Genomic DNA, 24,031 nt, shown 5'->3' with positions numbered 1-24,031 from the left:
AATAAGCACATTTATTTTTGGATGGATGTAAACGTTCATTGGCCAAACACTTAATTGAATAATACTGAGAAATTGCGTATTGTTTGTCAGTACAAAACAGGAAAATCTGAGAATATTTCTAATGTGTTTATTTTGTCCTAAAGTGTACTTTTTCCTTGTCACTTCACTACAATGCCCAGTCTAGTGACAGGCAAATACCAAGCAGCCAGCAAAGACCTACAGGATTATTAACCAAAGTGAGAATTCAAAAGGAATCTCAAATTTAAGGGCACATCTCCAAATTGGAAGCAGAGCTGATTTACAGAATATTTCCAGTTCAGCTGTTCTGGCCTCAAATTTTAAATTCACTTCAACTTCTTACTTTAGTTAATATCACTGCAACATGTAACATTGTGAGGGTAAACCAGTCCTCTGCTTCCACTGTCCTTTCCATAATTTGTGGATATATTTAATATTTTTGTGTTCAATCTATTATTATAATATTTTAAGGTAATCACCATTGATGCATTTCTGCAATTGTGGCATCAGACTTGTACTAGTTTCTCACTTTAATCTGGTTACATTTTATTTCTACAACAGAGAAACAGATACAGGCCAAAGTTAAGGCAGAAATCCATCAACGATTTAATTCAAGCATAAATTGATGTGCCCAAGAGCCAGTCCAGAATATCAGAATCAATTCATATAAAGAGATCAGGGAACTGGCCACTTACAGGTCTTAAATGTCAGATGCACTGCTCTGGCAATAATGTCTGCTTTTACTTGACTTTCATCAGAATTATGAGGAACAAGAGCTTTTACGTCTTATTTACTATGGTGGAATTCAGCATGAGATCAGGAAAGATGTGTGGCCTTTTCTTCTCGGACACTATCAGTTTGGAATGACAGAAGCACAAAGAAGAGAGGTTCGTGTACATTCCCGGTAGCTTTGTTGAAATTTAGAAGGAAATAAATACAGTTACAAGAATGTAATTTGTTATTTTAAACATATTTTTATTATTTCAGCTTGTAGGGCATACACAGAATGTAGTGCAGAAATTCTAGTCATGATACAGCCAGTATTGGATGCAGGTGATGCACGCTAGATATATATCCACTCAGGGGAAATTAACAAAGTGTTGTTAATAGATTTGTGCACATATGAGTTTCAGCTGATACAAACTAATCAAATTCCTTTTAACCTACGCCAAACTAATCATTCGGACGGTCATAGTTTAAAAGGCATTTGATTGATTTGTGCCAGCTGAAATGCATTTGTGCACAAGTCTAGTTTATAGTATGGTACTAGCCATGAGAAAAACTAACCTTATTAGAGAGAGACCGTGTGGTCTCAAAAGATCAGGTTTATCTGATGGTTTGGAATAAGCCATATGCTCTGAATGTAGGCTCTTATAAGCATTACATTGAGTTATTTGTTCCTAAAATGATAGCAAATTGATGTTCTCATTTCAAGCTCTATGTATCTTTGATGATAGGAAATGATAAGCCTCTGTGACGTAGGTTGCTATGATAGGAAGCTAATGGTTCATAACATGTTAGACAGCATTGAAGTAATAGGTTATTCTGGTCAATGGATCCTGCATATAATGATCTTCATTGGGAAAATAATATCCATTTGTAGCAAGGTGCCTGGAGGTTGAGTTAAGGCAACATCAGGATATATTTTTGGGTATTGTAAGACTACAAACTGGTTGAGAACTACACTGTCTGATTGCTCAGAGGCATACAACCTTACAGATATATATTTTATTTTCTTAAATTCCTTATTTGAATGCTGCAGGTGGATGAACAAATCCGTGCCTGCTATGAACAAACCATGGCAGAGTGGCTGGGCTGCGAGGCAATCGTACGTCAGAGAGAGAAAGAATCTCATGCAGCTGCGCTGCTAAAGTGTTCCTCTGGAGCCAGCCTGGATATCCAGATTCAAAGGATGATGCACAGAGATTCTACCGTGAGCAACGAGGTCAGACTCTGACAATATTTGTGTGTAGACAATGTAAACAGATCACACAGCTGTATACACTAAGGCTCACACATCATATCACATGTACTAAATATTATTACAGGACACAAGTTCCTTGCCACTGCAATCCTACTTTTGCAGTGTAACTGATGAGAATGGACAGGGCTGCAGCCCAAGCTGCCACCTTGCCCCAAATGACTTGTGCAGCAAACAAGATTACCTATATGGGCAGCACGAAAGGCATTGCATTTTGCTTTGTGCAACTGCCTGTGTGCTATATGTCAAAAGAATAGAATGGAATTATTATTTTTTATTATATATTTGCAAGCAATTTGGATGGCACAATGGACAGATAAAAATGTTATCATGTAGTACTTTTATTTAAAAGTTAATCTTAGTAAAGTTAATAAAGTATTGGTTGCCTAACTTCACTTTAGGTAACACTTATATTTTAGTGTCGATGCACATGTATGAAGAGGAAGAGTGATGAGCTTACATATGTGATCTCTCCTACGCCTCTACCTACGTTCTGTAACTCTGTTTGGGAGACATGCAGGCTGTTTACTGCAGCCTTTGGAGTACCTGTGCAGGTGATGAGTAGATTTCTACACTCTGTCGAACCCTAACCACCCACAATGCTGGAGAGTCACATAGCTACTGTGCACTTCCAGGAGCAGATTTGCCAGTAGATTTTTCCCCAGGGAGAATCATCTTAGAAGGCTGTGTTTAGCAGGAACACTCTGGATATGTAACGTCTGTTTCCCCATTTCCATCAAACACCAGCCAGAGCATAGTGCACTTAGAACAAATACTGGTTTGTTGGACTGCACACAAAATATAGCACAATGTTTACATAACAGGGAAGAAGTCAAAGAAGTATGGACCTCATGAGGACCAAAGGGAGTGTCAGTGAAGCCAGTTTTAACTGGTCTGAAAACCCTCTCCGAGACCGACAGCGGAATTCTCTGGTGAAAACACTTTATTTCAGGAGGAGTGAGGGAGAGGTACACAGATGACCATAGAATATACTTTACCCTGGATTTAGTCACACAATCTCAATAATTTGTAACCCCCTCACTTATCAGGTAGCCACAGGATCTGTATAGAAAAACCAAAAACGTTTGGGATATGGCTGTAAAATCTAAAAATAAGGAACAAAACAAAAATATAGTGTAATACAATTTGGTGAGCAATTATGCGCTTATTGAAATACACTCACAGAATATGAATGGTAATCGCGCTCAAGGGTGCCTCCCCCGATGTTGTTGGGGGGCTCTCTTTTTCCCTCCTGTTGATCCGGTAGGGTAGATGTAAAACAGGACTTCAGTAGGTGGTAAAAAAACAGGTTAGCAGCTTTATTAGAAGGTGAACAATCACCCATAAATAATAAAATATAAACAGCACTCAGGATCTGGGTTGCAGAGGTCAGATCAAGTCTGCACAGAAATAACCCCATAATATCTAAGCAAGAGGCTAGTCCACATGCCGCAATGCATATACTGGTGTCACTAGGAAAATAAAAGGACAGAGCGTAAACCGGACCTTAGAATGGCCGGACTAATACGCTAGAGACAGAGAATGGTCAAAGGGAAAGCAGAGGTCAAGGAAGCCAGAAAATACACAATACCGTTTACACAAGCCAAGTCAGGGAAACCAGATTTCAGAATAACCAGGGAAAAGCCAAGATCAGGATACCAGGAAATCAGATTCACAAATATAAAGCACTCTCAGGAAACCAGGAACAGGAAACCACGACAGGGCAAGGTACTGGAGTGAGCTAGGGATTTAAATATCCCTCTCAAAGGTCTGATTGGTCAGAGGGCGACCTTTGACCCCAGAACGTGCGTGCGCGTCAACGTCGTGACGTCACGCGCACGTCCGTATAAACGTCGGGGGCAGAGCTGAGTTTAGGCGCGACCACGCAGTCAGTGCCATTTTGGATCCGGGCGCGACGGTCGGAGGATGCGGAGAAGCGGCCGTCGGCTCGCCGGTGAGCAGGTAAGCTTGTGCCGTCGGTTAGACTGTGCCGGTCGGGCACAGCTTTGCCACACGGCGAGCCGGCAACCGCAACAACTGGGCAGCACTTTTCCTTCTAATTTTCAACAAATGTTTGGCACAATGTATTAATTATGCTGGTTTTATGTGCCCTAATCATCATTTTTCAATATGTTCCCTTTCTTTGCAGACGCAACAGATTTATAAACATTTACACAGTTTTTTTCCTAAAAAAAAGTGGCAGAATTTTTATGCTACTATAAAGTTGGCTGTCTGAAAATGGAAGTTTCTTTTAAAACTTACAGAATATAATATTAAAATAACCATCACTTATTAGATTACTAAATGAATACAGTCAAAATAAGGATGGAGTTTAACCACCAGTTATATTGGGAATATAATAATAATATGTTGGCATATCCCCAATCTTTATAACTTTGAAAATGTATTTTGAGGGACAAAACGTGTTGTTTGTCATTATACTGATACCCTGTGCTTTAATCAACAGTCTTCCCAAAGTTGCAACTCGGACCGACAAAACCATGCACGCTTGGAGAGTGACTCCAGTACAAGCACACAGGTAATGCTGTTTGTGCCTTATCTTTCACTGAAACTTTTCCTAATCTTTGGGTAGCAAAAATGACAGGAAAAATTGGTTTAACGGCGAATTGTAGAGAGTCCACCTCATATGTTAATAGGGACCTTCAATACCACAGTTATGACAGGAAAATCAGAGTTCTTTGTTAAAACACCACATGTGTTTCCCCAGTCAATCATCCATATGGCGGAATAAAATATAATCAGATATAATGAGCATCCCGGCCAGTAAGCTAAATAAAACCACCTATGTTTTATGGTCTCATTGAGGTCACATACAGAGTGTTCTGAATTAATAGTTTAACTCTGTATGGTACACTTAAAACATTTAGATATGCATAGACCAGGTAGAGATGGGCAGTAAGGGTAATAATATGTAGAGTCTCTCCTAACTCTTCTTTTGTAGCAGACTAAAATATTTTCTAGGGTGACTTTGTGTGGACTGTGTGGGGATTCTACTATGGAAGTGTCTTCCACTGAGACTTATTGACAATGACAAGGGATTAGGGGACCAGCGAAATATATCAGACAAAAGCGTCAGGGTGAACTCTGGGAAATTGTATTACTTCCCTTTTGCTGCATTTTTGCTCAGTTTATAGGAAATATATACTGCAATCTGAACAAGATAGGTGGCAACTTTTTTAAACCAGTTATTTTTTGGTGAACAAGATATGGATGAACACAGCCGTTAGCCAAATCTACTCCCCTCATATGCTTGTTGTATGCAACAATGCACTTAGGCTTCTCAAATTGTGCATTGCTTCTGTGGACTGACACTGGCCCTGGCATCATGACGCAAAGAATGTGACCAATTGGCTAGTGGCTAATCCAGCGAAGTAAGTATAATTCAGGGGATTATGGCGGCTTCACAGGCACCATCATCAGGCTATGTCATTATGCCCTAACATTGTTAATGCTCATTCTGTTCAGGACATAATGACACATCCTAACAGCGGCATTGGAGTTAATAGGGCTCTGTAAGGGCCCTCCATTGAAAGTTCACAACACAATTACAGTGGTTTTTAAGATGTGTGATAACATCCAAATCAAAATGCTATAATCCCAAACCATTACATTGGTTTTGTGGGGAGATAGGGTTGATTCTCAAAGATTAATGAATTCTAGTTCACAGCATCTTGAAAACAGATGTTCCCTTACCATAAACTCCCTGTACTCCACAAACATCCCTAATACTTATGAGCTCTTGTGGCATCATTTCAGTATAGCATGAACAATGCTTGATGTTTAAAACTTTTATTGCTTATTCTATAGATTGATTTTGCCAAGCATGAACACTGCTTCTAACTTTCTTTGCATAGGTGTTTGAGTCAGTTGAGGAAGTGGAACAAACAGAACTTAGAAATGAGGACAGCAAACCTACCAAGATACCAAATGGAACACTTCCAAATGGAACCTGCTCTCCGGATTCAGGGCACCCTTCCTCCCGCAACTTCTCCATTACCTCTGGGTATTCAGAGCACAGTTTCAGCACAGATGACAATGCCTCTTCTATGGAAGTCAACAAAAATGCTTTGCATTTGCACATGAAATCAGGAGCTGCCTCTGGAAAGCAACAGAGCAACTTGGACAGCACCCTAGTGGATAACAAAACTGTAGAAGAGGATTTTCCCATTCAGGGCAACTTAGATGGTGAAGCAACAGCTAATGAGAGCTTGGATGATTTTATCTCTATGACAGAAAGCACAGAAGACATTCTTCCAGATAAGGAGACAATACTTTCTGTAGTTGAAGCCTGGCCTGATAGTGAAGCTGAGAAAGAGAGCCTGGTGGGAAGTGAAGATAACTTGTCAGAAGAGCCAGAGATGGAGAGTTTGTATCCACAGCTTAACTCATTAATAGTGATAGATGCTACAGTTTCTGAAGTCTCTCCAGTCTCATCCACTGGAGTATCATATTCTGTACGTATTCTGGAAAAAGTGTTTGGTTTCTTTTAGTTTTACATGACCCTGTCAACTCGAAGTGCACCTTCATATTACCTTACTTAATTACCTAAACGTAATTTGTTTAAAGTGAACCTGTTGTGAATAATTTAACTCACCTGAAATCGCTCCCACACACATTGAATACACCATATATCACAAAAATACATGGTGTATTTATTGTAAAAATTCAGATTTACTCATCTTATCTACTTATTTCCATTCTCATCTACCTATCCTCCACTCCAGCGCCTCCATCTTCATGCTTCGTGGGTGTAACAACCACCTCCAAACCATCCTCCACTCCGACTCTGTTCTTCTTTGATTTGCCCTGCTTGGGACACATCCCCAAGCAGGACAAATCTTGACGGAATAACGTCATGTTTGGTTTCCCTAGCAACTGCAGCGCATGCTGCAAGATTTTTTTTTACGGAGGGGTAACTAGAGGTTTGGGGGTTGAACAATGGCCAACATTTTTGGGGGTGGACAATGGTATGCCCACCCCTTCTAAATTGTATTGTTCACTGCCATCTGCTACCTATGGTGGGACTGGTGGGCTACATTAGGCTCCTCCCATTTATTATTCAATTAACATTCTTCACCTGTCACACTTGGGTAGGGGCACATACTTTCCCCAACCCACCACCTTTGTTAAACTAACAGCCATCACCCTCTGTTTGTTTTTGTAAGAAGACCCCTCCTGCTTTCCAAGGATGGTGACTGTACTCCCACTTATTATTAAATTAATAGCCCCCACCTGCCACCCATTGGTGGATGGTAATGTGGGAAACTAGGATACCACCCATTTATTTAAGAAGTAAGATTTTGCTCCATATTAATGATTTCACCCAATTGGGTTTGTGGCCATTCTGACTATAGTGAATAATCCTGTAAGCCTCCTGGCACAGTTGCAATAAGTAGCTTAAAAACGCTACTTCCAAGTAGCAAATATAAACGCCAGAATCTTTGCAAGTGCAAGATTTATGTGCTGACGTTAAATGTAGATGCTGATATATACCCAGTGTTAATATGGAGCTGTCATAGATTTCACCTGACAGTACTTCCACAGTTTAATGACTCCATGAACAACAAGAGTATGGATATGAGCCCATAGCGGATTTTTTTTTCTTGTCAGCATTTTTATTTTATTTTTTACTTTTCAGCATTCACACCATTTCTTAATAAAATAATGTGTTGTATAGTTATACATTATTTGTATATGCCATTTTAGTTAATAACCTTATAAAAGGTTTGATTATGAAAGTACCTGTACTACATTTTTAATACCACCTTTTTAACAATCCTATAGCAAGAACTGCTTGACATGTACACCATTAATCTGCACAGAATTGAGAAGGATGTTCAGAGGTGTGACCGCAACTATTGGTATTTCACGCCCACTAATTTGGAGAAACTTCGAAATGTAATGTGCAGGTAAGTGTCTTGTAGATAGTAACTAGCCATGGTTATAAAGTATACAGTTCACAAAGAGCCACGGGCAGACTAAGTGGACAGTGGAAGACTAATTGTAGTGTGGCATATTTTTGTACATATCAGGACATAATAACAATCATCTGTTACTTAACAGGTCTTAAAATTAGGTAAATACAATCTCGGATGAAAAACACGTGACATTTCACACCGTATCATGGTTTATTTAACAAATAATAGAGAAGCCATATTTACAAAATTAAGTACGCCCTTACTGCTTCCATAGGAATTAAGGTGCCAAGTAGCATATATGTGCTGCTATCAAATGCGTGATTAATTGCTCATCAGCAAGTGTGACAACCTCCATAAAAGTCAAGTTTTAGCAGTTTGCTGGTCTTGAGCATTCAGGTGTGTGTTAACACAATGCCAAGGAGGAAATACATCAACAATGATCCTAGAAAAGCCATTTCCAAACAAATTAGTCCATCAATCTACAATGAGAAAGATAATTAAAAAGTAGAAAACATTCAAGACAGCTGCCAGTCTCACCAGGAGTTGATGTCCCAGTAACTTCACCCCAAGGTCAGACCATGTAATGCTCAGAAAAAAAACCAAAAAAAAAAACAAGGACATTCAACTGTTTGCAATGAACAAATCAAACAAAAGCAGTTAAAAAAGCTCAACACAACAAAATGCTTCAAGTGGTTTTCCCAAATGTAACTGATAATGAATTTCGTAGTCTCAAAATTATTCAACAGCCTGAATATAATCCTTCACAACAGCACAAATATGCAAAACAGGTGTTGTCTAAAGCACACCTGATGCAACTCATCAAGGACTTCATTAGCTTCACCAGGTGTGCTTGTGCTGGAACATTTGCAATACCTGAACTACAACTGTACATCCCAGACTCTACAGGTCTCAGCATGTTAAATGTTAAAGTCCTTGACAGTACTATTAGAAAAAGACTGAAGTATGGTCTGTTTGGAAGGACCATAAAATGCACATTGCACTCAAATATTGTCGACATATTTAATGTAGAGAAATGCAAAGTTATGCACTTGGGGGTCAAGAATGCACAAGCAACTTACACCCTAGATGGTAGTGAATTATGGATAAGCACACACAAGAAGAATTTGGGAATTGCTATAGACAACATATTATGCAACAATATGCTATGTCAGTCTGCAGTTACTAAGGCCAGTAAGGTTTTGTCTTGTATAAATAGGGACTTAAATTCTTGGAATGAAACTATAATGTTGCCTCTTTATAAATCGCTGGTAAGACCACACCTTGAATATGCTGTGCAATTTTGGGCACCTGTTCTAAAGAAGGATATCATGGCAGTAGAAAAAGTGCAGAGACGAGCTACAAAATTTATAAAAAGAATGGAACATTTTAGTAACGAAGAAAGGTTAAAAAATGTAAATCTCTTTAGTTTGGCAAAATGGCGCCTGAGAGGGGATATGATAACATTATACAAATATATTCAGGGCCAGTACAAACCATTATCTGAAAATCTTTTCGTAAACAGGGCTATACATAGGACACAAGGTCACGCATTTAGGCTGGAAGATAAGAGATTTCATCTAAGGCAAAGAAAAGATTTTTTTTACAGTAATGCGATATGGAATTCTCTGCCTGAAGAGGTGGTTTTATCACAGTCGACACAGATATTTAAACCGCAATGGGATAAATACTTTCAAAAACATAACATACAAGGATATCATTTCTAATTAGTGGGGTAATAGCTGCTTGATCCAAGGAGATATCTGACTGCTATTTTGGGGTCAAGAAGGAATTTTTTCTTAGTTTGTTGCAAAATTGGAAGCGCTTTTTTGCCTTCTTTTGTATCAACAGCAAAAACATATGTGAGGAAGGCTGAACTTGATGGACGCACGTCTCTTTTCAGCAAAGTAACTATGTAGTATTAGTAAAGTTGTCTGAAAGACCAATCTTGGTCTTTCAGCCTTTTAGTAGATAGCTCCCTAATACCGTGGGAAATTGGGAGCTATCTAATAAGCAGCTGCAAGATGCAGCCGCAGCACAAATTGGAATTTCAGTGATTCGAATTAAATTTCGAACCGAACTAAAAGTAGCAGATGTGATCCTAACATGAATGAACAAATTGTTCTTATTCTGTTAGGGCAAAATTTGGTAGTTTTGCCAGCGTCTTGTCTAAATGACAGGACGTTCGTGAATAGTGAAAGCAGGCATCGCGAGATCACGGAGGAAAGGGTGAGTATTGTGGGAAAATTTCTCTGACCCACAGGAAGTGGGTCAGAGCAGGTCAAGCTTAGGAAAAATATATAAGACAAAGTAGTTCCAAGAGAGGGAGAGAAGAGGAAGCGATTAGTGAAAGGTAAGTTCGGCATGACAATGCCACTTTAAAGCAGCCTTCTCGTGTTGGTTTTTTGTTTTCTTTTGGTTTTCCTTTCCTTCTGCCACCTGTATTTTAATGATTATACTCCCCTCATTGCCATTACCGTTATTTAGATTTATATATGTTTTTATTTATTTTTTATTTTGTTTTCCACTGCCATGATGTCTGCAGTTTGCCGTTCTGTGGCATTCAGTCATTTATTTCTGATGACAAGGCCACAGTGTAAACATTTGTGTTGTTAATAATTCCCCATTGGTTATCATGGGACCAAGACCCATTTTTTGCATTTTATTTTTTTGGTTTTGATATGTTATGTGAGGAAATCTTTACTAATTTCTGTCTATCATTGTGTTTTTCAGCTATGTTTGGCAACACATTGAGATTGGGTATGTGCAAGGAATGTGTGACCTTCTGGCCCCTCTCTTGGTAATACTAGATGATGGTATGACATTCATTTCTCTCATATAGTTCATCTCTTGGAATAACTGTTGTTTCATTGTGATTGCATTTTTCTTACAATGTTAAAATAATTTGGGAACAGTTCCTTAAATGTGATTGAAAATTCCTGGTGTCCAGCAGATTTAGTATTTTGTTTTTATCTTTGAATAACCAAATCACAGCACGTGGTGCCTCCATATTAGGGAGAAATCACTGTCAAAAAATGTGTTGTATAGGTAATAGACTAAAAATTTGCAAATGAATAAGTAGAACCAAAGTATGCTCACCTTGAAGCTTCTGTAGCGACACCACTCAGAAATGTTGTGTATACATACAGGCAAACCCTTCCCTCACCAAAGAGTCTCTAATTTTAGTTTATGGAATCTGATCTTAAGTAAGTTGTTTAAGAGTAATTAGTAGTTTATCCTCCAACCACACTTCCACTAATCACCTAGGATGATTGGAACTGCTCAATAAACCGATTTATTGAAGGATGTGAAAACACCTCCTTTGTTTATAAATAACCCAATTCACTCACTCTTTGCTCTCAGGTGCTCATCTCTCTGTGGTGAGGAGAGAACGATTATTCCCATTTGCGTATGCAGCATCAGGACCTGGATAAGTTGGACAAAATTGGCCCAGCAAATAAGGATATGAAAACACCTCCTTTGTTGTGTCTAGGCTAGAACGGTTCACGTGTAGGTGTTGCTATTTTTACAGATCCCTGCAGTTATAAGCCACACCATTCTGAAAAAGCGATTGGATGCACGGTACTCCCTGCACCATACCCTTTTCAAACATCTTTGTGACCCTTTGAGGCACTGTTTTTTTTTTGTTTGTTTTTTAAATTTGTATTTTATTGAGTTATTCTCAGCATTATACAACTTTTCCAACATATTTGTTAAGAGTAAAAAAAAGGAATCAAACATTAATGTGAATATTCAAGGACAGAGGGGTGCATATTTGCATATTAGTCCTGTGCATATGTCCCAGAGGTCGTAGTAGTGCTAAGCCTTTGCTGGCCGCAGGCATTTTGGAGCAGTCCAGTATCAGTGGAATGATGTAGGTTCAGTGAGGGTAAGGGCTGGTATCCAAGCCTCTACTACGGTTTCTGCTTCTTGGTGGTAAGTTTTGTTATACTTTTAAAGGCGCGCTTGGTGTTGTCTCCACATACTGCCTTGCTTGGTGAAGTTGGTGCGTCCTCCGGCTGCGGCTAGAGTGACAGGCTCAATTTTTGCAGGAACTGATCGGGGTCGTCTCGGGACGTTAGCGTGAAGCTTTCTCCCCCCTTCTCAGCTAGTATTGATCCCTCTGTGCCCCATCGGTACCTGATGGACGAGTCTCGTAGTCTCCTGGCCACTGGTGCCAGCCTTTTTCTCTCTGCTAGAGCCGAGAATGGGATATCAGCAAAAATCGCTAGTCTGTGGCCTTCATGTGGCACCGTCCCCATCTCTCTGGAGCGCTGCAGTATTTTAGATTTTACCGCTATGTCCCTGGTCACCGCTATGACGTCTCTGGGTGCTTCACTGGGTGCTGCGGCTGCTTTTCTCACTCTGAACACTGATGTGATTGGTGGAGAGTCAGTGTTGCTTTCGGCGCCCATGGCTGTCAGCATAGTGCGAACCCACAGCAGGAGCTTTGTATTTTCGACCGACTCCGGGATGCCCCTAAGTCACAGGTTTTTTCTCCTGTGACGGACTTCCATGGTGGTCACCACTCTATGTAGTTGCTGTACCTGTGAGGTGAGTTCTGTTAGCTTCCGTTCCGTAGCCTGAGACTTCTCCTCTCTAGCGGTCTTTCCAGTTCCCGCACCTTTTGGTGGACCACCCCTATTTCGGCCTGTACTTCCCGCAGATCCTACTTCCATACTTTCCTGAGGTCTATTAGGAGGCGTTTTATGTCATCTTTGGTTGAGGGTGACTCATCTTCTTCAGACCCCGACACAATGGAAGCCTCCTCTGAGGAGGGTGGAGGTGAGGCTACTGCGTCAGCCTGCGAGGCTTCTGAGTCCTCCGTGTCATATTGGGCCTCGGGCGCCATCTTGGGCGTCTGTTGCGGCACCGGCCGTTCGAAGGAGAGCTGTATATCTGGCTGTCTAGTCGGTTCTTGTCGGTGTGGCTTTTTATTTTTGCGCCCCATGCTCTCTGCTTTGGGGGGTATCTGTCTTTCTTGTGGAAATTTGTGTTTGTTCGTTGGCTTGAGTCTCTATTCCCTGGGCCGGTACGGAGCTCTCAGGGAAGACTTCTGCTCGGCTTCGTGGTCAGCCACGCCCCCCTGAGGCACTGTTTTAAACACAGCTTGAAACTAAATAAAATTAAAATAACCAATCATTTGTGTCAACCTTTTTGTTGACATGCTGCATTCGCTTTTCATTTTGTATTACAGATTTTGCAAATTACATCATAATCCAGTTCAGACGAGGCAAAACAAGGGCGAGCTTGGCAAATAATAAGGAGAAATAGAAACTTTGTTTCATTTCTCCTCTTCTCTGTATGCTTTCTTTATGCTGACTGCCAGGTAAAAAAAACAGAACTTCTAATGATTGACAAGGAACTAAGATGGAAGTACCCAGTCGCAGGATAAAGAGCTGTGAATTTCAACATTTACTTTTATTTCTGACACCTCATGAATATGTGGTTGTTGATAAAGGGATAAGTAAACATAACTTTACAAATCTTGGGAAGTGAGCGGTTTTAAGCTATAAGCAGACGTTTGTGTGTATTAGTCTTTTGTTTTGTTTTTCCTCATACAGAAGCCTTGGCTTTCAGCTGCTTTACGGAACTCATGAAAAGAATGAACCAGAACTTTCCACATGGAGGTGCCATGGATACTCACTTTGCCAACATGAGATCTCTGATACAGGTATTTGAGAATGATGTATGTCACAGAAGTGGAAGTACACGGCTGTGAAGGATAAAATAATGACAAAGCAGTTTACCTCATATTCCCATTGTCAAACCATGTGAGGATACAATGTGACCATGGTTCTTGAGGCAAAAACGTCAAGTAAGGGTTTCATAAATGTGGCAGGTAAAGATGCTTTACCAGTGCCCCCTTAAAGGCATAGTGCCTTGGAAAATGCTGGCATTCCAAGTTGTGTCATTAGTGTAGAGTAAGAACATAATCCCTGGTTTATATTTGTTAAAGGGGAATTGAATGCAGCGTAACCAACAAAGCACACTGCAGTGGTTGTAGTGCCAACATGCACTTTGCACCATCCATCGGTTCTGTGCCAAACGGTTCAGTGTTTTTTTTCAGCTGGCATGCTTAGTAAGTAAACGCCTCCCTACTAAGGACAGAATTAACAATACTAGTCGGAAGTATAATTTCTGCCACTGGAAGATGTGAGGTCATTAATTTGTATCAAAACATTGGCAGACTCTCGGTTTATTAAATCTTCCAAAAATGGTTTGACTCAGAACCAGGTAAGATGCCAAGGGGCATGCTGACACCTAAGCTGCTAGTGTGCAGAGTTCCTTTAGTTTACTGTCTGAGTTAAATGAACTTAGTATTTTTTTGTTTATTCTCTTCAACATTTCGTAAGCTTTTATTATTAACAGACTTAAAATTGCTTTAATATCTCAGCTGTAGCAGAAATTGGAAATGTTACTGTGGAATATGTAATATATATGCCTTCAATAGCAAAAGCAATTGTGTTATGGTCAGATAGAAATGAAGCTAAAATGTGAAGATAAATGAAAAAGATTCAGGAAAGTTGATTTTTCATTTATTAACTTACCAGTTGTATTAGATTCCATGCTTCTTTTTGTATCAGCATGTTCTTCTAATATCAATGTATTGCACTTTCTTTACAGATATTGGATTCTGAGCTTTTTGAGCTTATGCATCAAAATGGAGACTACACCCATTTTTATTTCTGCTACCGCTGGTTCCTTCTTGATTTCAAACGAGGTCAGTTGCCAAGACTTTTTTCTGCCACTGCTGATTAAGCAGCAAAACAATGTAGTTGCTGCTACATATGTAACACCAGCAATATCACATTAGTTCTATGACATCTTCTGACAATTTACCAGCTGTCCTTTCTTTTGAAGTCTGGAGCGTTATTACCACCTTTATTACTTGTTCATACAATACCCGGACCACATATTTAGAAGGTGATAAAGTGAGAAGCATAAAGTAAGCAAATAGTAACATTTATTGGATTTTCACAATAAAATGGACAATCGTGTTCTTACCCTAGAGCTCAATAAGCTAACATATTCAACAGTACATGCTCAGTTCATCCCACATAGAAATACGTTTGTATCATAGCTGAACCCCATAACACAAAAAATAGATATTCTGACAAGAAAAATTATCCATCCCCCTTTTTGTCAGAAACTTGATGGGTGGTATCTGGTGCAGGTTTGTGAGTTAGCTTGAACACACATTTTCCCATGATTGCCATAATTGCTGATCATGTTAACTGTTAATGTCTGTGTAGGTGAATTAAGTGAAAAAAACATATGGTTTAAATCTATTAAGTGAAAATTGTTGAGAACTTACAGTGGATTAAATTTCAAGGCCAAAGCAGCCGAACTGGAGAAATTCTCCAAGTCAGCTATGCTTCTAGGATAGCTACATTGACCTTATATTTAAAATTATTTTAAATACACTTTGATTTGCCAACAATTCTCACTTTAGTACATAACCCTGTTAATATGCCATTAGAATATTCTAAGATAAAGAATAAATATACATTATTTGTTTCATATTTAAATCAGAAAATTTAGCTTTTACAAATTCTAACACCTGCTTCTTGGTCAAACAGAATTAGTCTACGATGATGTCTTTTCGGTTTGGGAGACCATCTGGGCAGCTAAGCATGTTTCATCCTCTCACTTTGTCCTGTTCATTTCCTTGGCATTGGTTGAAGTTTATCGGGACATTATCCTGGAGAACAACATGGACTTTACTGATATAATTAAATTCTTTAATGGTAAGTCATGCATAAAGGTTAAGAGACCCTTTGTTTACCATACTATACAGTTTCCTGTAGATTCTCAGAGTTTCAGACTTGTATTTTCCAGGCTAGTTTTTGTGGATCATGGTATAGAGTCCTAAAATATTCTAAATTACATCATTTTTTTATTTGATGCATATATTTTCAAAATGTTGTATTAACCCATTTGTTTTCTATGTGCTACAAACAAATAGTATACCCAGATAACAGATTATACTATATTCTTACAGTGATTGTCCATTTGCTGTTATTCCTTATTAACACTCTCAAACTAACCCTCTTCATGTTCCAGAAATGGCTGAGAGGCACAACATAAAGCACATCATGAAACTCGCTCGAGACCTTGTGTATAAGGTTCAGACCCTAATCGAAAACAAGTGAGGGAATCAACAAACCTGAAACAAACACAGACACGCCATGGAGCCTTGGAAATCATTATTCAGCAATGCAATCTGGTCCCTACAGAAGCAAAAGGGTTAGACAATGTGTAATAAGCCAGTTTAATTACCTAAGTAAGTGCCAGAAACAGGAGTGTGCCCCAAAAGTAGAGGAAATACCAAGTCACAAAAAATGGTTTTCCGGTATATTTTTCCGCTTTTAGAAACATTCTCATTTCCTTTGGGCTTTTTAAAGTTTATTGTTAAACCAAAGACCTCAAATTCAGATGTGTTTTCTTGCCAATTTCAAGTCGAGGCTGCAATGTTAGTCAAAGCGTCTTTATGCACTACTTTAAGTAGCTTCCTGAGGCTGACAATTGGATTTTCACAAGAGCTTCTATCCCAACTCCAACTTTTACACTGTTTATAAACACACACAAAAAGTGGTGGGCCGCAGATTGTCTTAGTAGAGCAGTGTAAAAGTATCTGAGGCTGTAACATAGTATTGAACACTACCCATGTTTTAGTAAACTAATTTTACCAAGTTAACACAAACAGTAAGCCTGTTAAACCCTTCAAAAGGCACATAAGGCACATTTTGAATGGAGAACTTTAAAAAGTATTGATGTTCCATTACTAATGAGAGAGGCTCTGCATCCTATCAAAAGAGCAGCATTGTTATTCTATGATAATTTCCCTAAAGTGTGCTTACAATGTTCTCCCTATTCTTGTCAATGCTTATAGGTACTTAATAGTATATACCTATAATACCTATAGTGTCCCCAGCTCCCCTCAGATTGCATGGAAAATGCGTTTTTACTCCCACCCCGCCTCCATGCTGAGATCAATGCATATCTGTGGAGAATGTTCAGCGCCTCAATGCAGCACTAGACTAGGAAGCATTTATAATAGCTGTCTGAGTGACTGCCACTAGAGGTGTTGCTAGACAGCAATGTAAACACTATCTTTCTCTGAAAAGGCATTGTTTACAGTGCTAAGCCTGCAGGAACATGCCATAGACACCAGAACCACTGTGTTAAGCTACAGTGGTTCTGGTGACTATAGTGTCCCTTTAATATTAGCAGAGCCTTAGCATTGGCACAAACTACCCAATGTACAGCATGGGCAATGACAGAGGAAATATATATATAATGTGTATGTGTCTGTATATATATATTGTGTGTGGTAATAAATAGTATATATATATATATATATATATATACACATAAAACATTTTATATATAATATAGCAAAAAAGAAAGCCAAAAATATTTTCTTTAGTTCCAAATTGTTTTTGACATTAACTTACTCTGTAGCATGTCAAGGTTTTTCAAACAGCTAAATAGTTTTAGTTGAGATAAGATGTAGCATTAGGATCCTTTTCAGACCCATCAAGCAATATAGGGCTTACACCAGAAGTGCTATTTTAATTTAAAGGAACTCCATAGTCACCAAAACAACTTTACCTTAATGAAGCATTTTTTTGTGTATAGATCATACCCCAGCCAGACTGGTGATAATCCTACTGAGACCAGCTCAGTATCACAATCTATAACAATCAGTGCCAGCCAGTTACTACTAATTTTGAGATTTTAATTTTAATTTTTTATTATTTATTATAAAATTATAACAGAAATAACTTATTATTAATAAGCACAGATCATTAATAATAATAAAAAAATAATAATATAAAAGAATGGTAGCGGAAACATTGTATTAGGCTATATTTTTAAAAAAAAACAAGAAGCCCTAAGACGTTTATCAGCTCTATGTAACACAAGTTCAGCAGAAAATTTAAAGTGACACTCTAAGCACCAAAACAACTTTAGCTTAAACTTAAAGGATCACTATAGTGTCAGGAAAACAAACTCGTTTTCCTGACACTATATAATCCTTAGGACCCCCCACCCTCAGGGCCTCCCTCCCTTGGCACTGAAGGGGTTAAAACCCCTTCAGCTACTTGCCTTAATCCAGTGCCGAGCTCCCTCGGCGCTGGTGACCTCTCCTCCCCTGCCGGCGTCAGCTCCCGAGTGGAGCGTAATGCGCATATGTGGCAAGAGCCGCACGCGCATTCAAACAGTCCATAGGAAAGCATTTCTCAATGCTTTCCTATGGATGTTCTGCACGCTGTATGCGATTTTCGCATCCAGCGTCGCAGAAGCGCCTCTAGCGGCTGTCAGGAAGACAGCCACTAGAGGCTTGATGAACCCTGCAATGTAAACATAGCAGTTTCTCTTCTTTAAGGGTTAAAACCGGGGGAACCTGGCACCCAGACCACTTAATTGAGCTGAAGTGGTCTGGTTGACTATAGTGTCTCTTTAAGTGTTTTTGTGAAAATGTAGTCTCACTGCTGAATTCTCTGCCAAGACTCGTACAGCCGCCCTACAAACTTCCTGAAAGAGAGTTTAACATTTTTAGCTTCCCTTTTTGTACAGTGTGTTTAATTTAGAATTTCTTATCTTCTGCTCTGTTAATAGCCTCCTTTGTGTGATTAACGTTCAATTAACAGAGCAGGAGATAACAATTTTTAAAGTAAACACAATGTGTTATAAGATCTAATTCAAAATGAAACCATATGTTCATGTTAGATCTGTGAGTAGGTCTGCATAAAAAGAATCAAAGTGTTTTAACACCTACATGGTAGAAAAATAAGTACTGAGATTGCAGTGGCATGATCTGTAAATGGAGCTTAGAGTGTCCCTTTAATATGTGATGAAGCAGCAATTCTTCAATTTCGGATCTGTTTATATAAAAGAGCACATATAGGAGAGAGGCTCAAAAATATATCTGAAAGGCATATAGCATGATTGGGTTTTAACTCTTTTTTTGTCCCATAATGTCTACACTTTACAGCAGATTGAGACTGCCATTAGATTATCCTATATATACAATAGTGAAAAGATATCATCCCAATGTTGAATGTGCTGTGTGAGCCTCCAGGAAGCCCCGCATACAGATCTCTCTCAGCACCTAGCCGGGTATTCAACATATCAATCTGGACAAAGTTGTTAAGGTAACACAGAGCAGCTATGCCTCAAATCTAGCCAACTTGTCTTAAAATGCTGTAAATTAATAGTTAAAATTAATTCATCAGATACAGGATCCTGAAAACACATTAAAAGAACTTGTTGCAGTGGATATGGTGCCAGGAATGCTCTGGTGCCCCTTGCAATGTCATTTTGACTTACATGGGGTATGCCAGGTGCCGTTTCCTTGCTCTCAGAGATCTGGTAGGTCTCTGTCTGAATTAAGCCTGACAGTGCAAGGCTTACCTCATTGGCCTAGAACAATCAACTGATGCTCTTATCCAATGAACTAGCCCTGGAGAGCTAGCAGAAGTTCTATGCAGAAGCCTCCAGCTCAGATATGCTGACCCCAGGTAAGAAGTTAAACAGTAGTTTGACAACTTACATTTGGGCGTTCCAGGGTACACCTGGCACAAGCATTTTTACTGCAGTGTGTTGTTGTGGTACATGGATTGCTCATTTAAAAGATAGTGACGTGCAAAAAAAAAAAAATGTAACTCTTATGATTGCTTTCCTAGCCTAAAAACTGGCAAAAGCATAATGGAAGTTACAGATTAGTCATCCCTAACCGAAGTCTTTTGTCAAATTACAGCATAGCAACATGGGAGCTGTATTCTTGTTTCACTTGGAATCCAATACATGTCAATCTTAAATTCCAATAACTTTCAATCAGGGAGCTGAAATTTGGTCTCAGACAAGTAGCTCAGTAGCTGTACCTATTTATTTTCTTGCTACATTATAAGGACAATTTATGAGGAGAGCGTCTGTCCAGGATTTTTGTTTATGAAACACATAACAAAATATCTCATGGCACACTGTTACAATGTTTATGATGGCTCTAAAACCTTTTTACATTATTAAGTGTCTGCTAACTACTAACTATACTATGCTGTTTCAGAGTATATCTGTGGTCCTGAATATCAGTGTTTTTCAATAACGAACGCAAAGGGTAAAAAAAATTATTTATTTATTTATTCTATTTACTGTACATTTCCGTATGTCCTTGTAAAAGTTAGTGTGTCACTCATATCAGTGGAGATATCTCTTAAATGTTGCAGACATATCTTTTAAATGTTTTCAGAGGATACTTGTCTCTGTTTGCGTGTGTGAGTGTGAATGTGGAGAGGACAAAACACTTAAATATGGTGTTATTTTTGGAAGAAAGTTTTCATTTTTATGAACGATATGGATCACAAGGCATATAACAAATTGTCTCTTGCTATATTTATCATTCGTAAGTGTTTTATTTCTGCCAAACAAAAAGCTGAGGTAGTACTTGAGCACTCCACGGCTCTATTTATCTTACATTCTAAACCATGGAAAATTGGGGCGCACTGGGTTTGCCGCCATGTTTTATATTTTTCTGATTCTTTTTCTTATGTATGTAGGTTCACTTAAGTTTGTTATGTGGCACAAAAATATCTCTATTACACAAGGCAGATAACAGTAGTTTTCTGTGAGAATATTGCACAATATATCACATACAAGTCAAGCAAGATATTTTCATGGTGGATACTTTAAAAAAAAAACAAAAAAACAACAAGAACAAAAAACAGATGGCCACATTTCAGAACCTCAAAATTCCAGGCTATATGAAGTAGTGTTGGTTATGAAAACAGTGAGATATTCAGTACTTATCTTACCACTCCAAATATGCCAAATGTCTTAAAGAAATGAAAGTGTTTCTTTTCTATGAGGTGATCATTCACAAAGCTGATTTCAGTAACTGATCTAGAACAAGTTTAGAATTTAAAAGAGCTATAACTGACTGCAAAGTATAAACTCTTTAACCCCTTAAGGACCAAACTTCTGGAATAAAAGGGAATCATGACATGTCACACATGTCGCGTGTCCTTAAGGGTTTAAACAAGGTGGAGAGGAATTATTATGTTGGAGTGCTCAAATTCTACAACAGCTCAGTATGAGTGTTATGACAATGCAACAAAACAGAGCCTGCATATTTTTTTGGGCAGTACAGATGTGATATGTTTCCAGGTAGCAATGACTATATTTTCTAGAGTGCATTTCCTTTACAGAGTGTTCAGAATCGGAATAATGTTATGTAAACACATTTAGCATATGTTGAGTTCCAGCATAATCAAGACCAAACTGGCCAACGTTGAGCTTGTACAAGCCAATTCTCAGTGCACCTCTAGCATATTTTAATCCCAGCACAGGGGAAACCCAACACTGTATTTCACACCTTTCCAATAGCACAAAGGAGTTATGCATGCTAATAATGCAGCTTCAATATAAAAATCATTTTGCTCCCAGTCGTTTATTTTATTTTATTAAATGTTAAAGGGCATCGAGTTTACCCAATGTGTTTTAAAGGACATGTACCCCCTGTGGACTAAAGTACTCATGGCCACAAGCCATTATTTGATTGTAAGGGGAAATATATTCCAATTACTCGACCTCCACATACTGAATGCTATGTTTTTTGTGGAAGGTTTTTTTCCCCCTCAAATATTATTACCATTCCATACTATTTAGCTAGCACAGATTTATATTTTATTTTATTCTCCTCTTTTTGGTATGTGTGGAAAAATGGATACAGATTCTTCAGGGAGGCTGGTTTGGTCCTGTCTTTATGCAGTTACTTGTTGCATGTGTTTAATGTCACTTGTGTATGTGTATTATATATGTCTATATACATACATGCACACATTTACATATATACATGTGCATATGTACTTATTTCTATGTGTACACATAATACTGCTATGTATGTATGATGCTTAATGCCTCAACCTTTGGCAAATTGCATTGTGTCTGTAACACATCATGTCCATTTATCAACGCATGGATAAAGAATGCAAGAATGGTACAGTGTACCTCTGCATTTAAAGCAGCAAACACATTGTTCCTTGCCTCAAAGTATTTAATGTTTGTGAACTTGTTGCCACTTTCAGAACTCAACATGATGGTAAAATGTTTTTATATGATTCTATTCATGTTTTATTTTTTTTAATGTAAAGTGTTCTTTACTGTTGTTCAGAGAGACAAACTCTAAAAAAAAATATATTCTATATGGTATATGTATTTTCAAATAAATAAAACTTATTGTTGTTACTTGCGTACTACGTACATTATTATTTCTTTGTGTGCGAGCAGTAGGCCTTGTTTCTTTTATAATGATTGGGTACAAAGTATAAGTCTTGGATAAAGCTCACAAAACAAAATGCTATTTTTGCATGGGAGCAGACCAAAGAGAAGTGATTGTAGTCCTTTTATAATAGTGACACCTGGTGAGCATTGGGTAGTACTGCACCCAATCTTCTCAAAGAAACTCAATGAAAAATAAAACTGCTTGTAGAGCAAAGCAGCCGCATACAGGATTATTCACTAAAGTGAGAATTCCCAGTGAATTCAATATTTATTAAGGTCAAAATAGCCGAGCTGGAGACATTCTTTACGTCAGCTATGGTTTTAGTTGGACTATTTTGGCCATAAATTAGAATTTCACTTTGAATTCTCACTATAGTAAATAGCCCTGAAAACAAATGAACAGAGAGGGACACTTTCATTTTAGCACTGTGTATGGGGGTATGGCCAGGGGCGGCGCTGTTCTGAGACATTTTACGTGACTTACTGATAACAATTTATGCAACTTAAATGTAATTTAGAATAACAACAGTTTGTCTGATTTACACAGACTGATTCTAAACATATTTATTGGAGTTCCAAGACACACTGCTGTGAGTATTATTGCTGTGGAGTTCTATTATACAATCAGATACACCATCATTTATGGGACATTAGGATTTAAAAGAGGGACAACAGAGGGATTTGTGCCCGAATTAGGGAATGCCCCCCCTAAATATGGACACTTGGAAGGTATGTGATGACTTCTTTAAAAAACAACAAAAAAACATCCATAGACTGCTTTTCTATTTGGACTTAAACTGTTCGTGCTTCCACTGCATGGCAGGCCTCTCCAGAATTATAATAAACAAGAACTTGAGGTTTCACTTCTACAAATGCAATATAGTTTGTTTTGCTGCACATAACAGAATAAACACATTCCTGTCAGTTTCCTGTTCCTACTACACTTTTCTTACACAAAAACATACCCAAATACCAAGCTGCACCTGTCTCCTTGTCATGTCAGTAGAGGTTACAGAATGCTGCCACACCTAAGGCAGAGCTTTGTAAGTGCTTTAGTATTTAACCTCTTAAGGACTTTCTTTTTAGTATTACAACCCTTTACGGACCAGAGCAATTATTTAGTTATGATTATAATCTCTCTCATCGAAGTTTACCTGCAGATATACTTATTTGGTAATCAGTGGCTTGCTTTGCATGCCTACTTACCTCCTAGCTTCTAACAAGGACTCTTGTAAATGTCTGAAATGTGGGAAGGAGGGGGCTGATTTACTTTTTTTGTTTTGGGAGCTGCTCACCAATAATGGAAATCTGGACAGAAAGTCCAACATGTATTGAGTCCCTTTACACTTTTTAGTGCCACTGGCTGTTTTTTATAGCAACAGCCCTAAACACTCCATATTTATTCAAACCATCCTCCATACCTTGATCTCACAGACAAGCACACCTTGGTGATTGGCTACTCTATGTTTCTCACTCTATGGAAAATGGGGTTTCAAACCGGGTTATTCACTAATATGAGAATTCAAATTGAATTTCAAATTCAAGGTCAATTTGGGAGCCATATATCCAGTCTCTGGATCCCAATCATAAGGGTCTTATTCGCAAAACCTTTTGACTGGTATTCTTTGCTAGTTCTTCATCTCCCCTTTGAATAGTTTTCCTTCATTTTATTTACTTAAGGAGCAATAGTAAAATGGAACTGACTGTGTAACTTTTATTCTAGATTATGTATTATATGCTAATTTTAATTTCATGTTTCTTATAAATTGATAGAATCATACACATTTATTAGGGTGTTCGGGACTGT

General features: G+C 38.5%; 1 protein-coding gene across 1 annotated transcript in view; it reads left to right on the top strand.

Moving 5' to 3' along the window:
* The window catches only part of SGSM1 (small G protein signaling modulator 1), a 218,074-nt gene extending 200,842 nt beyond the window's left edge, over positions 1-17,232 (top strand). Inside the window, exons 16-25 of the mRNA XM_063454650.1 lie at positions 777-905; positions 1,781-1,963; positions 4,467-4,538; positions 5,875-6,474; positions 7,805-7,929; positions 10,669-10,751; positions 13,500-13,609; positions 14,563-14,659; positions 15,519-15,686; positions 16,003-17,232. Coding sequence (XP_063310720.1) covers positions 777-905; positions 1,781-1,963; positions 4,467-4,538; positions 5,875-6,474; positions 7,805-7,929; positions 10,669-10,751; positions 13,500-13,609; positions 14,563-14,659; positions 15,519-15,686; positions 16,003-16,091 — 1,656 coding nt within the window. The 3' untranslated portion in view covers positions 16,092-17,232. The remainder of the gene's footprint in view (positions 1-776; positions 906-1,780; positions 1,964-4,466; positions 4,539-5,874; positions 6,475-7,804; positions 7,930-10,668; positions 10,752-13,499; positions 13,610-14,562; positions 14,660-15,518; positions 15,687-16,002) is intronic.
* The last annotated feature ends 6,799 nt before the right edge of the window (positions 17,233-24,031 follow it).

This window comes from Pelobates fuscus, chromosome 5, assembly GCF_036172605.1.
Source record: "Pelobates fuscus isolate aPelFus1 chromosome 5, aPelFus1.pri, whole genome shotgun sequence".
NCBI lineage: Eukaryota > Metazoa > Chordata > Amphibia > Anura > Pelobatidae > Pelobates > Pelobates fuscus.
The sequence above is the reverse complement of the archived record's forward strand: the minus strand, read 5'-3'. Positions and strand labels throughout refer to the sequence as shown.